Here is a 12,736-nt window from a genome sequence, read left to right as displayed (position 1 = left end):
CCAGCTGATTAACTAGTTTGTCCAAGGCCATGTGATTGTCCAGCTGCTGTGCATTGCAACCAGATCTGTCTAACAATCACCTATACCTGCCGTGCCCCATGGCCCATTAGCCCGTTTCTTTCCCATCATTTACAATGATGACCGCAGCCTTATTGAGTCATTTCCCACCCAAGTAGGTGTTCGCTGTTGTCTGAGTCAGGTCAACAGAACCCAGTGTTTTGCCATCTGGTTTATTTTGTTAACTGGACTGTAGCTTTCTCTAAGTGTGAATGACTTTGGAATTGCTACCTGTAAGTGCCCAGCTAACAGCTCAGGGGAGATGGACACCCATACACCTGTAAACCCAGACACCCTGGGAATATTTTCTCGGTAAATTCCCAGGACTTCCCTGTAAAGACCTGCCAGGTAGCCCAGGGCACGTGCCATCTGCTGAAAGATGATGAGTTGCTATCTTTGGTCAGGAGCAGGCAATTTCAGACAAGGTCTGAGGGAAAAGTAAAAAAATTGGCAAAATTAGTCTCTTTCCCCCAGTGTCCTCCTCAGGTGTTCCTCACTCCTACCCAGAACCTCTCTGCCTTTCTGATTCTAAACCTTGTCTTCCTTCCCTCCCTACCCCCACCCTGCACCCTCTGTTTCAGAATGACTACTTGAACTCTCTTCTTGTTCCTGAGCTAGTATAGACTAGTAGAGGTTAGGATCTGCTGCAATGACAAATGGCCCCAAGTCTTAGTGGCTTATGACAGCCAAAGACTATTTCTTGCTCACGTTACTCATTACTCAGCCCTCACTGGTCAGGGGCAGCTCTGCTCCATGTGTGTCTATTTGTTCTGAGATCCAGGCTGATGGAGCAGCCTCTATTTGAAACATCATGGCAGAGGGAAAAAGAACCTGGTGGCTCCCAAAGCTGTGCTCAGAAGTAAGGCTCATGCCAAAACTGGTTTGGCTCAATGGATAGAGTGTCGGCTTGGGGACTGAAGGGTTCTGGGTTCGATTCCGGTCAAGGGCATGTACCTTGGTTGCGGGCATATCCCCAGTAGGGGGTGTGCAAGAGGCAGCTTCCCCAATGTCCCAAATACACCCCTGTAATATAGAGGAAGGAATGGATTCTGTTACTAAAATAAACATTGTTCAGGCATGTGGGGAAGAGAGGATGGGACATTTATTGACCCCATAGATGTGACAGGCTTTTTGCAAATGCTTGATGGGTCACTGGATTCTCATCATCTGACAAAGTATATGCAAGGTATTTACTTCCAATTTATAGATTAGGAAACCACAGTTGACTTGGCCGAGGGCCTGGGTAAGAGAGCAACTGGAAGTTGAAGCCAAGTGTGTCTAAGTTCCAAGTCCACCGCCCACCATCATGGGGTTCCTTGTGCAACAACCCCAAGCTGATTGGCCAAGAAGTGTTTCCAGGCCACCGTAGACCAGAGAGAAGAAGTCAATGCTTCATTCACCTCTCAGGTCTCATTGTAGGCCTTCCCTGCTCTGGAGAGCCTCCCTCCTCTGGAGGGTGAAATCCCGCTGTGAGTCTTCAGGGCACCCTGTAGGTCCTTGAACTCAGCATGAGCACATGGAGCTGTGAACATGCCATGACTAACATACCTGCCCCTAGACTACCTTAAAGTGGTCTTGTTTCTAATGCCCCCGGGTGACTGAAAACACAAATGGCAGTCATCTCTGGAGGAAAGTAATATCCTCCTAGACCTCCCATTATTTTTCAGCCACCGGGCATGTGAGAAGAGAAGTATTAGCAGTCAAAACTCACAGAAACAACAGTTAAAAAAAAAAAAGAAAGAAAGAAAGAAAGAAAGAAAGAAAGAAAGAAAGAAAAAAGGAAGCACAGACTGTAAAATAGCTCTGTTCACTATGTCCAAGGAGGTAAAATCTATAGAATATATTTGTAAATAGAATCTATTAATCTGCAGATTTATAATTCCATACATTTGAAAATCTAGAAGGCAAAATGTGATAGGTAATCTGAAAATTCAGAAGTTTAAAACAAATAGAAATTTGGAACTATGAAAAGTAACATTATACAATATGTGTGTATATATATATCATATATACAAATCAAACAGACATTTTAGAATTGAAAATTGCAACAAATCAAATGAAACATTAACGATGGGTTTAGTCACATGAGACAAACTTGAGAGGGGATAGGGGACTGGAAGGGCTAATTCAGAATCAAGCAAAGAGACAAAGAATAGAAGAGGTGGGCAGGAGTCATGAGGATTCAGTGAGAAGCCACACAAAGATGTAACTGCTGTCCCAGAAAGAAAGGAGGAAGAAGGCAGAAGCCATATTTGAAACACAGTGGTGGAAAATTTCCTGGGGATCCCCAAACCTCCTTCAGGGAACCTGCAAGGTCAAAACCACGTTCTTAATACTACTAAGATCTTATTTATTTGTTTGTTCATTTTTTTATTACTCAAGATAAGTACCAATTTAATTTAAGGAATTGTAAATAAACTAGGGTCTCAGTGCATGAAATTCATACACAGGGGGAGGGGCAATGGTCCCTCAGCTCAACCTGCACCCTCTCCAATCTGGGAGTCCTCAGGGGATGTCCTACTGATGGCTTAGGCCTGCTCCCCATGGTTCTGTGCTCTCTGTGGACTTGTTTGCTTGATACCTCCACAGGCCCTGGTGTCTGCTCTCTGTGGAGCTCTACAGGGGAATGCTTGTCCATCGCTGCCATGGCCAGGGGCAAGAAGGGCCCCACAGTCTGCTGCCTGCTGACTCTCTGCAGGGGACATTCCCACCTTGCCCCTGGCTGGTTGCTGTGTGCTGGGCTCAGAGCTCCTGGGTCCTGGGGATGTTTCCACCATGCCAATGGCCTCTTGGCACCTGTGCGTGTAGGCCGAGTGGCCTGGGGCATTCCTACACATGGGTCTACAGGCTCAGAGCGGTCTAGCTACAGAGAACACCTGTCCCTGGGATGCAGGCTGCTTGGCACCAGCACATAGCTGCTTCGCCCCTGGCTGCTCAGAGCCTGTGCATGTAGCCCCGAAATGGCTGGGGGCATTCTGGGATCCCGGGTGCTCTGGGCCTATGCACTTGGTGCTGGCACAAGTGTAATCGGCCACCTGCCCCAGGCTGCTCAGTGCCTGCTATGCAAATTAACCTGCCATCTTTGTCGGGTTAATTTGCATATTCACTTCTCATTGGCTGGTGGATGTCACAAAGTGATGGTCAATTTTCATCTTTCTCTTTTATTAGTGTAGATATTAATATTTACATAGTATTATATTTCCAATGATGATATAATGGAATAACCATTGATATTTTTCCATTTAAAAAAATTAAATTTATTAGGATGACATCTATATACAATATATAAAAGCCTAAGTGACTGTTACAACTGGCCAACCAAATGACTAGTTGACTGGTAGCTATCATGTGCATTGACCACCAAGGGGAAGATGCTCAATGCAGGAGCTGCCTCCTGGTGATCAGTTTGCTCCGACAGGCAACCTCCCACAGTCCTCCTATGCCCCCTCCCCCAACCCCCATCCCTGGCCTGGCCAGCCCTGATCAGCCCCAATTGCCAGCCAGGTTAAGGGACCCCACCCGCGCATGAATTCATGCACTGAGCCTCTAGTTTGTTAGAAAGATTTTATATATCTCAAGTGTACAGTTCTATTTTTTTTTAATATGTTTTTTAAAAAATATATATTTTATTGATTTTGTACAGAGAGGAAGGGAGAGAGATAGAGAGTTAGAAACATCGATGAGAGAGAGTCATTGATCAGCTGCCTCTTGCACACTCCCTACTGGAGATATGCCCGCAACCAAGGTACATGCCCTTGACCGGAATCGAACCCGGGTCCCTTCAGTCCCCAAGCCGATGCTCTATCCATTGAGCCAAACTGGTTTCGGCTCAAGTGTACAGTTCTATGCTACATCATCTGTATTGTGTGTCCACCATTCATACTAAGATCTTATTTGACCTTTTCCTTTTTTAAAAAAAAAAAAAAAGATTGATTTCAGAGAGGAAGGGAGAGGGAGAAAGATATAGAAACATCAATGATGAGAGAGAATCATGAATCGGCTGCCTGTTGCACACCCCCTACTGAGGATCAAGCAAAAACACCCTGGCATATGCCTCACCTGGAATTCAAGTGACCTTGTGGTTCATGTGTCGATCGATGCTCAAGCCCTGAGCCACACCAGCCGGAACAGGAGACCATTTATACTCAGTCTATCACCATGGTGACAGTCAACAATACGGAATCCAAGATCAAGTGACCTCTCCCTGGAAGCTGAAAGTGGACTCTCAAGGCCCTTTTATTCTGTGAGGTTGGCAGGCTGTCACCTACAACTCACTCAGAAGAGTGTCAGAGAAGAAGAAGAAAAAAAAGGCACCCCAAACTCAGCAACTTCATTATATCCCCACTCCTGAATCCTTAAAACGGTGTCAAGTCAAGGAGACCTGGGGTGAATCCTTACCATGCAGTTTTCAAATGCAATAAGTCCACAGTCAGTGTATACTCCAAGCTGGAAGGTCGAGAACAAGTATTCAACCAGAGTGCTCACCGGAAACTGGGTGGAAGAGAGGAGGAAGGTAAGGAAAGAGAGAGGGTGGACAGAGAGCTCAGAGGGGAGGTCTGGCAGGGAGAGGTAGGAGTGCAGTCATTACTGTATTCAAATTAAGGGCTATTTACGGTTGCCTCTTAAGAATATGGCCTGAGGGTGTCTGTGTGTGCTACATCGGGGAGTTACCTTCAAGCCATCATCAAGGTCCCCCCCTCCCACCCACATATTTTGAAAATGCCATAGCAGATGTGTCAGCATAGTTGTGCTTCACAGAAGTCTTTGCAATGGGGTGTTTCTAGGCATCTGATGTTTCCTGTTCCTAATTCCTTTGCACCTTGACTTGAAGAATCTCTGCTTTTCCTGGCCTGGCCCTTATCAGAACTGTAGCTGCCGAGGCGGGCTGGACATCCCTGCCGTGATGTCTGCGAGGAGCTGCTGTTTTCTGGCACCTGTTCCACAACCTTGCCCTTCCTGTGCATTTCAGGTTTTTGTTTTGTTTTAAGTCCTAGAAGAAACCATAAGCACTAAATATATTTTTATTGATTTCAGAGAGGGAGGGGAAGAGAGAGAGAGAGAGAGAGAGAGAGAGAGAGAGAGAGAGAGAGAGAGAGAGAGAGAGAGAAATAACGATGAGAAAGAATCATTGATTGGCTGTCTGCTGCATGCCCCCAACTGGGGATGGAGGCCGAAACCTGGGCATGTGCCTGTGATTGGAATCTAACCCTTTGGTCCTCAATCTGACACTCTATCCACTGAGCCTAGCTGGCTAGAACCACATTTCAATTCTTACTTTCAAAACAGAACAAATGGGTTCATGGTATTTCCATGTACTTGAAAGGCCATTACAAAAGATGGTAGTTTGCCTGAACTGACCTATTTAAAGTTGAGTGTCTTCATTTTTGGCAATCGGGACTGTGAGCCACTATGCTAAGTGAAAGAAGCCAGTCACAGAGGCCAAGTACTGTATGATTGCACTTACATGTGGTAACTTGAGTAGTCAAGTCCATAGAGATGGAAAGTAGAAGAATAGTGGGTACCACGGGGTGAGGGGGTTGGGGAGGGACTTGTTGAATGGAGACAGAGTTTCAGTTTGAAGTGATGAAGAAGTTCTGGAAATGGATGGTGGTGACAGGTAATTGCACAATAATGTGAATGTACTTGATGCCACTGAAGTGTACACTTAAAAATGGTTAAAATAGTAAATTTCATTATGTATATTTTACCACAATGAATTTTTAAAATATAAACCAGAAAACATAATAGCCCGGCCAGCGTGGCTCAGTAGTTGAGTGTCGACCCATGAACCAGGAGGTCTTGGTTCGATTCCAGGTCAGGGCACATGCCCAGTTATGGGCTCGGTCCCCAGTGTGGGACGTGCAGGAGGCAGCCCATCGATAAGTCCCTCTCATCAATGATGCTTCTGTGCCTCTCTCCTTCTTCCTTCCTCTCTGAAACCAATAAAAAAATATTTGTTAAAGAACATAAGATAGCACGGGAGAAAAGAATGAGTTGGAAAGACTGAGAACAAAGAAGAAAAGGAAAGGGAGGAGGCAAGCAGAGAGAAGATCAGGGAGGGAGGAGATGAGAGAGAGAACAGATGCGGACCATGAGAAGTGTCAGGTGACACCTGAGTGGTGGCGTGCACACTCCTTTCCCAATCCTGGAAGGACAGGGACAAAAGCCAGGGTTATGAAGGACGCCCTGGAGTCCTACTGTACCCCTTCTCTGCCCAGCGTCCCATGGCCCAGGAGGTGAGGGGTCGCAGCAGAAGTTGTCTTGAATATGTAATCTTTTCCAGTTCATCAGAACCACTGAGAGGACACCCCAGAGCTCCTACAGTCAAGAGTACATCCCTTTCCCCGGCCACAGACCTGACCAGATCTCCAGGTGGTATGGGAAGAGGAGAATCGAGGTAAGAGGGAGTGGGGAGTCCATGTTCAGGCTGGGCCCCTCCCCAAGGCTCAGAAGACCCCGGCAGCCCAGTTCCCTCTTGGGGACAAAGGACTAGGCTCATCAGGACCCTCCCCAGCCCCTCGGCTGCCGGGGGCACTCACCTTTATGTCCTGAGGAGCAGAGATCCGTCCAATCCACCCCACCCTGGGTCCGAGCACTTCTCTGGACCATTTCCCCATTCCTCCCCATGTCTCCAGCAGGACACGGGCGAAGGATGGAGCAAAGAAACAGACAAACATGGTTAATACTGAGTTCAGGTGACTACAGTGGGGATGACAGCGTTGTGTGTCATCTCAGCTCCAGCTTCCTGTTCTTTGTGTAAAAAGTCAATGACCATTCAGCACCCTCTCACTCACTGGGTGTCTGTGGTATGTCGTGTTCCAAGCCTGCGGAGTGGGGAGCAGGGAACTGTACCCTCAGGTCACCCCTTTCCCATCACCCCTCCCCCACCCTACACCTGCCTGAATGTGGGGCGGGGCAGGAGGCACAGACTAGGGGTGGACATCTGTCAGATGGGGTGCGGGGTTTTTTTTTTTTGTTGTTGTTTTTTAAAATATATTTTATTGAGAGTAAAAACAGAGAGGAAGGGAGAGGGATAGAGAGAAACATGGATGAGAAACATCAATCAGCTGCCTCCTGCACGCCCCCTACTGGGGGTGTGCCCGCAACCAACGTACATGCCCTTCACCGGAATCGAACCTGGGACCTTTCAGTCTGCAGGCTGATGCTCTATCCACTGAGCCAAACCGGGTAGGGCTGGGGTGCATTTTGAAGCTGGAAGAGATTGTTGAGCTCAGCACCCTCATTTTCCCATAAAAGGTGCCAGGGTGGCGAGCATCTTGCTGTGTAGTTGGTTGGCAAGGGACCACGTAGGTGGCTGCCCTGAGAGAGAAGCTGGAGTGTCCTGAGAGTGACCTTCATCACTGGCTGGAGTTGTCTTCTGCCTTGGAGACCCGTGTCAGGATGAAGGGCACCGGAGTCTCAGCTCTGTGCTGGCACCCGGGCCATGCTGACACCCTCAGACCACGCCGCTGCTCCCGGCTGCCCCCGTTACTGTTAGCGTGCCCGGGGGACACGCAACTGCATCTCAGAACCCACCCGCTGGGGCTCCAGTCCCCAACCACCAGTGTACAGGAGACACTTAGCCTCGTCCTCCGTGCCCACGCTGTGCCCTTTCTTAAAGACCTCTGGACCCATCGCAAACCCCGAGGAAGGGCTAACCACACAGACTTACAGACCAGTCCCCCTCCCCCAACACACACGCTAAATAGAGCTCAAGTGACCACCCCTCGTCCTGTGCCTCCTGCCCTGCCCGGCATCCAGGCCGGTGTAGGGTGGGGGAGGGGTGATGGGAAAGGGGTGACCTGAGGGTATAGTTCCCTGCTCCCCGCTCCGCAGGCCTGGAACACGACATACCACAGACACCCAGTGAGTGAGAGGATACTGAATGGTCATTAACTTTTCACACAGAAGAACAGGAAGCTGGGGCTGAGATGACACACAACGCTAACTAGAGCTTGTTCCTACAGACTCTGACCGCCTGTTCCTGTGGCGGCTTCCACGCCATCAGTTCTTCCTTCTGCTTCATTCGGCACCACCCCAGGACCAGTCCCTTCCCATCTGCCATCCCAGCTCTTCTTCCCCCTTCTCAGGAAATGCTTCTGGTGCTTCAAGTTGAGGTTATGAGGTCCCCAGGGAGGGCACCCTTCTGGAGCCTCTCTCCCAGGCAGGCGTATGAATCCGTTTCCATTGTTTCCATCTGATGATGCTTTGCTACCACAGGGCCTTGCTAATCCAGAGAGCTGCCCTCCCAGGGCAGGCTAATTCCTGGAGATAGTGAACAGCTGGCTAGCATCATGCCTTTCAGATGCAACCTAACACTCCAGAGCCCACCCCCACCCACCCCCCTTTATCCGAACTCGCTCTCCAACACAGTATCTCCCCATCCAAGGACAGATGCCCCCAACCAGAGGCACTCCCAGAGCCCAGAGCCATCTGAAATTATTCAAACTATGCAATCTTAAACAAACAAACAAACAAACAAACAACCTATGTCGTGGTTAGCAAACTGCTGCTCACAGCCAAGTGCGGCTCTTTGGCCCCTTGAGTGTGGCTCTTCCACAAAATACCACGGCCTGGGCCGGTCTATTTTGAAGAAGTGGCATTAGAAGAAGTTTAAAAAAGTTGGCTCTCAGAAGAAAGTTTGCCGACCACTGGCCTATGCAATCCTGAACTTCTGAAACTTGCCTGCCCTGCCTGGCCCATTCTCTGGGCCATCCTCTCTCTTCTCCTGCCGCTGACCGACCTTGCTGCTTTACGGGGTGGCCCTGTGTGGCGTGGCGTGCCCTCTCCTTTGGGGGCCTGTAAGCTCTTCTCTCAAAGGCAGCTGTCTCCAAGTCTGTCACCTTACCTGCCCTACCTGATGAGAACAAAAGTCCTGGGAACATAATCAAGACAGCAGGGCCGAGCCCCAAACCCAGAGGAACAGCATGAAAACCCTGGGGCGGAGGGGGGAGGGTGCTCTCTCTCCTTTCCTCCCCTGGGCCGATGGGAACCTCTTCGGCTCGCCTTCCCTGGCGTTGGAAACGCTCTGGGCGCCTGGCGATGGAGACCTTGGGAACCCCGGCTCCCCGTCCGTGCCCATCCCCCTGCCTCCCTCTGGCATTGTGATCTGACTTATTTATGGAACCACAACTTGAAATATTGGGTGCAGCCAGCATTTCCAGACCAGAGCAGACACAGGCCTCCCTGTCTGCCCCAGACAAGAGGACGGGCGTGAAAATCAGCATTATCCTCCCCGTAAATCAGCCCAGCCCCCCAGGACCCCAAGAGGATTTTCTTAGGAAAAGCGCCGTTTCAGGCAAATGTCCCAGGGCAAGGAGAACTGGCTTTCTTCCCCCGGTGAATTACTCCCCACCAAAGCGACCCGCCCCAGGTGTCCGGCTGTAAATCCCCCACAGAAAGCCGTGCATGGGGCGTCTCTGCCTCTTCCCATAGTAACCGATGGAAACACAAGGTGCATGTGCCAGGCCCCGCCCCCGCCCCCTTCTTTGGAAACGGGCACTGACTCGGTGGACCATGAGACTCAAGACAAACCACAGGGTCTGACTGCAGCTCCCAGGGGCAGGCAGCCAGATGGCGCTGGCTCTTCCTAGTCATAGGCGTCCTGACTTTCACACCAATGTGCCCCCGGAGCCCACGGGCTTGGCCCAGGCTGGGGACCACTCCTACGGAGTGCTCAGGGCAGCCGAGCTGAGACCGGTGTTTGAAGGTGAGCTGTATGGGGTCAGGGCAGACCAGTGTGTTTCCTGTCCGGCGGCCCTGAGAACCCACGCAGCCACACTTGCGGGTGCCCCTGGCCGTCAGCTCCACGGGCCGCCACGGCGGGCGACTCTGCCTCCGTCCACGGCCACTGGCAGGTGAGGCCTCGCTCCCTCAGTCACAGGCCCGCCGTGTCTGTCCTTCCAGGGGCTCCCGTACAAACACCTGATCACCCACCACCAGGAGCCCTCGCACTACCACCTGATCAGCACGTACGACGACCATTACAACCGGCACAATTATAACCCGGGCCTGCCCGCGCACCGCACCTGGAACAGACACAAGTTGCTGTGGCTCCCGGAGAAAAACGACTGCCCCCTCCTGGGTATTTGTATAATTCGGATCCCCCCACCCGCCCTGTGATGGGCTGTCAGGGGTCCCCACCTGCCCAGGACTCAGGTGTGCCAGGCTTATGCAGAAGGACCTGCACGGGGGACCCAGACTCCAGGAGAGCATTAGAATGAGATGATGGGCGGGGGTGGTGGGGAAAGGAAGGTGGGGGGGGGGGAGAAGTCCTATTTGCCCCCGGGACTGCCACCTGCCTCTTCCCCTTTTTTTTCTTCTTCTTTCTTTCTTTCTAATATATTTTTATTGATTTCAGAGAGGAAGGGAGAGAGAGAGAAACATCGATGAGAGAGAATCATCGATCAGCTAACTCTTGTTTGCGCCCCACTGGGGATCGAGCCACAACCCAGGCATGTGCCCTGATCAGGAATTGAACCGTGACCTCAGGGTTCATAGGTCAATGCTCAACCACTGAGCCACACCGGCAGGGCACACTTCATAAACAGTACCATGTCCGGGTGCCGGCGTGTGGCAGCATCTGGAGACACAGCCATGACAAACAGGGAGGGATTTCTGCCCTTAGGGACTTGATATTCCAGCCAGCAGAGAGCCAAGACACCTCGAGGGTAAAGGAGAGTGAATGAGCTAGTAAAGGAGATAACTTTGGACAGGATAGGTGCTCTGAAGAAAAGAAAACGGGTCAAGATAGAGAGCGAGGCAGGTCTCCGTGGACCTCCTCTGGGTGGGTGATGAGGGAGAGAGAGGCTGTCCCAGGAGATGATTGAATTGAGGAGGGAGCCTGTGGGGATTAAGGGGGAGAGCATTCCAGGGTGAGAGTAGCTGGTGACAAAGATGCAAGATGAGGAGGAGAGGGCGACCACAGGGACCCACGGGCCACAGTAGATATGGGTTTTGTCCTCCTTACATTCCCAAGACTCTGGAGGGATTTGCATAGGAGACTGCCCAGCTCTGATTTACCCCTCAAGCTACCCCGGCCCTTGGCATCCACCCCTTTGAAGTCCAACCCTCCCATGCAAAGGGACCCTGAGGATATTTTTCCATTGATTTTTTTTTTTTTTTTTTTTTTTTTTTAAGAGAGAGAGAGTGGAAGAGAGAGGGAAAGAGAGAGAAATATCGATGTGAGAGAACCACATGGATTGGTTGCCTCCTGCCCATGCCCCGACCAGGGCCCAGGCCGGGGAGGAGTGCCCTTGATCAGAATTGAACCTGAGGACTCTGATCAGACTAGCTGGGTATGATCTGTCTCTTTGGCAGGGGTTTCTTCATCTCACAAGCCCAGCGGCTCCCGCCCCCCAGGGGTGGGGTAGTTACAGAAGAGCAGGCAGGGTCGCCCTGAGCCCGGCCCAGGGCAGAGTTTTCTGAAGCCTCCAGCGGTTCGGGTCCCTCCTGAGTCGCAGGGAGCGGGCCCCCACCTGCGACTCCCGGGGAGGGGGTACTGGCGGAGCCTACATTCCCCTGCAAGCCTCTTTCCCCTGCCCCCACCCCAGTCTGGGCACTGCCAATTGAATCCCTGATCCCACAGCCTGGGAAGCCTCTATGTCTCCCCCCCCCCCGCCCCCCCCCCCCCAGCCAGCCTTGGGGCAGGCCCCATGCTCTGAGCCCTGCCCACCCAAACCCCGCTTCTCTTACAGCTCCCCCTACAAACTACGGACTCTACGAGCGGCTGAGGCAGAGATGGCTCGCCCCCGAGGCCGGCCTGCGGAAGAGCACGTACACTCTGTCCTACCCCAGGCCGCTGCCGTGCGCCCTGTCCCGGCGGGAGCATGCCATCCCGCTCCCTCCGAAGCGCCTGCAGCCCGTCCCCCACTTCTGAGAACCGTCCCCCCACCCACAGCTCACGCCGGACCCACTGGAGACCTCCTGTGCGAGTGGACCTGCCGGAGGGCAGGCAGCTGCAGATACACCCCGAGTTTTAAATGCAGCCCATTGAGGGGCCCTCGGAGTCATGGCCTGTGCTGTGGGGTCCCCCACGTCCTCCACACCCCCCCGCAGGTCCCTTCCTTGTCCAGCCCACAATAAAGCTCTGTACACGGTGAGTGTCACGTATGTGCAGAAGAGAAAACGTTAGGAGAAGGACCATGGAGTTTAGCTCCCTCAGTTCATGGGAGGGGAAACTGGGGCCCAGAGAGGTCACGTGGCTCCTCCAAGGTCCCACAGCGTGGCGCATGCCTCCCGGGAGTCTGGTCCAAAGGAAGGAATCTGGCTCGGGGTGCATCTGGAAAAGCCCACGGAACAGTCAAACAGAGTGACGAGGTGGGCAGCAGGGGAGGCCGAGGGTGCCCGGCGCTTCCTGAGCAGGGGAGCACTGACCCCCAGGGCTCAGGGGAAGGGAAGGCGCCCGGGGACCCCCTCCACCTCCCAATTCCCAGTGACAAATTGTGAGAAATGCTCACCTGTCTGAATTCAGATAACAGACTATGAGGCAGAAAGAAGTATGACAAAATTGAGACATATATATATATATATATACACACACACACACACACACACACACATATATGGTATATATACATACATATATATATATAATTGATTTTTTACAGAGAGGAAGAGAAAGGGATAGAGAGTTAGAAACATATATGAGAGAGAAACATGGATCAGCTGCCTCCTGCAC

At 51.6% G+C, this 12,736-nt stretch overlaps 1 protein-coding gene across 2 annotated transcripts; it reads left to right on the top strand.

The window, feature by feature from the left end:
* Nucleotides 1–4,456: 4,456 nt before the first annotated feature.
* Nucleotides 4,457–11,935, top strand: CFAP107 (cilia and flagella associated protein 107; the record flags this gene model as incomplete). 2 transcript variants are annotated; one of them, XM_084875398.1, is made up of 4 exons in its annotated part: nt 4,457–4,570; nt 6,341–6,454; nt 9,964–10,141; nt 11,754–11,935. In XM_084875398.1, the coding sequence occupies 4 exons, from the start codon at nt 4,457–4,459 to the stop codon at nt 11,933–11,935; spliced, it is 588 nt and encodes a 195-aa protein (XP_084731524.1). The 2 variants fall into 2 exon arrangements, with proteins under 2 accessions (XP_084731524.1, XP_084731525.1); XM_084875399.1 differs by lacking the exon at nt 6,341–6,454.
* Nucleotides 11,936–12,736: the final 801 nt, after the last annotated feature.

The sequence above is a fragment of the Pipistrellus hanaki genome, assembly GCF_964339955.1.
Source record: "Pipistrellus hanaki genome assembly, chromosome: 2".
Classification (NCBI taxonomy): domain Eukaryota; kingdom Metazoa; phylum Chordata; class Mammalia; order Chiroptera; family Vespertilionidae; genus Pipistrellus; species Pipistrellus hanaki.
The sequence above is the reverse complement of the archived record's forward strand: the minus strand, read 5'-3'. Positions and strand labels throughout refer to the sequence as shown.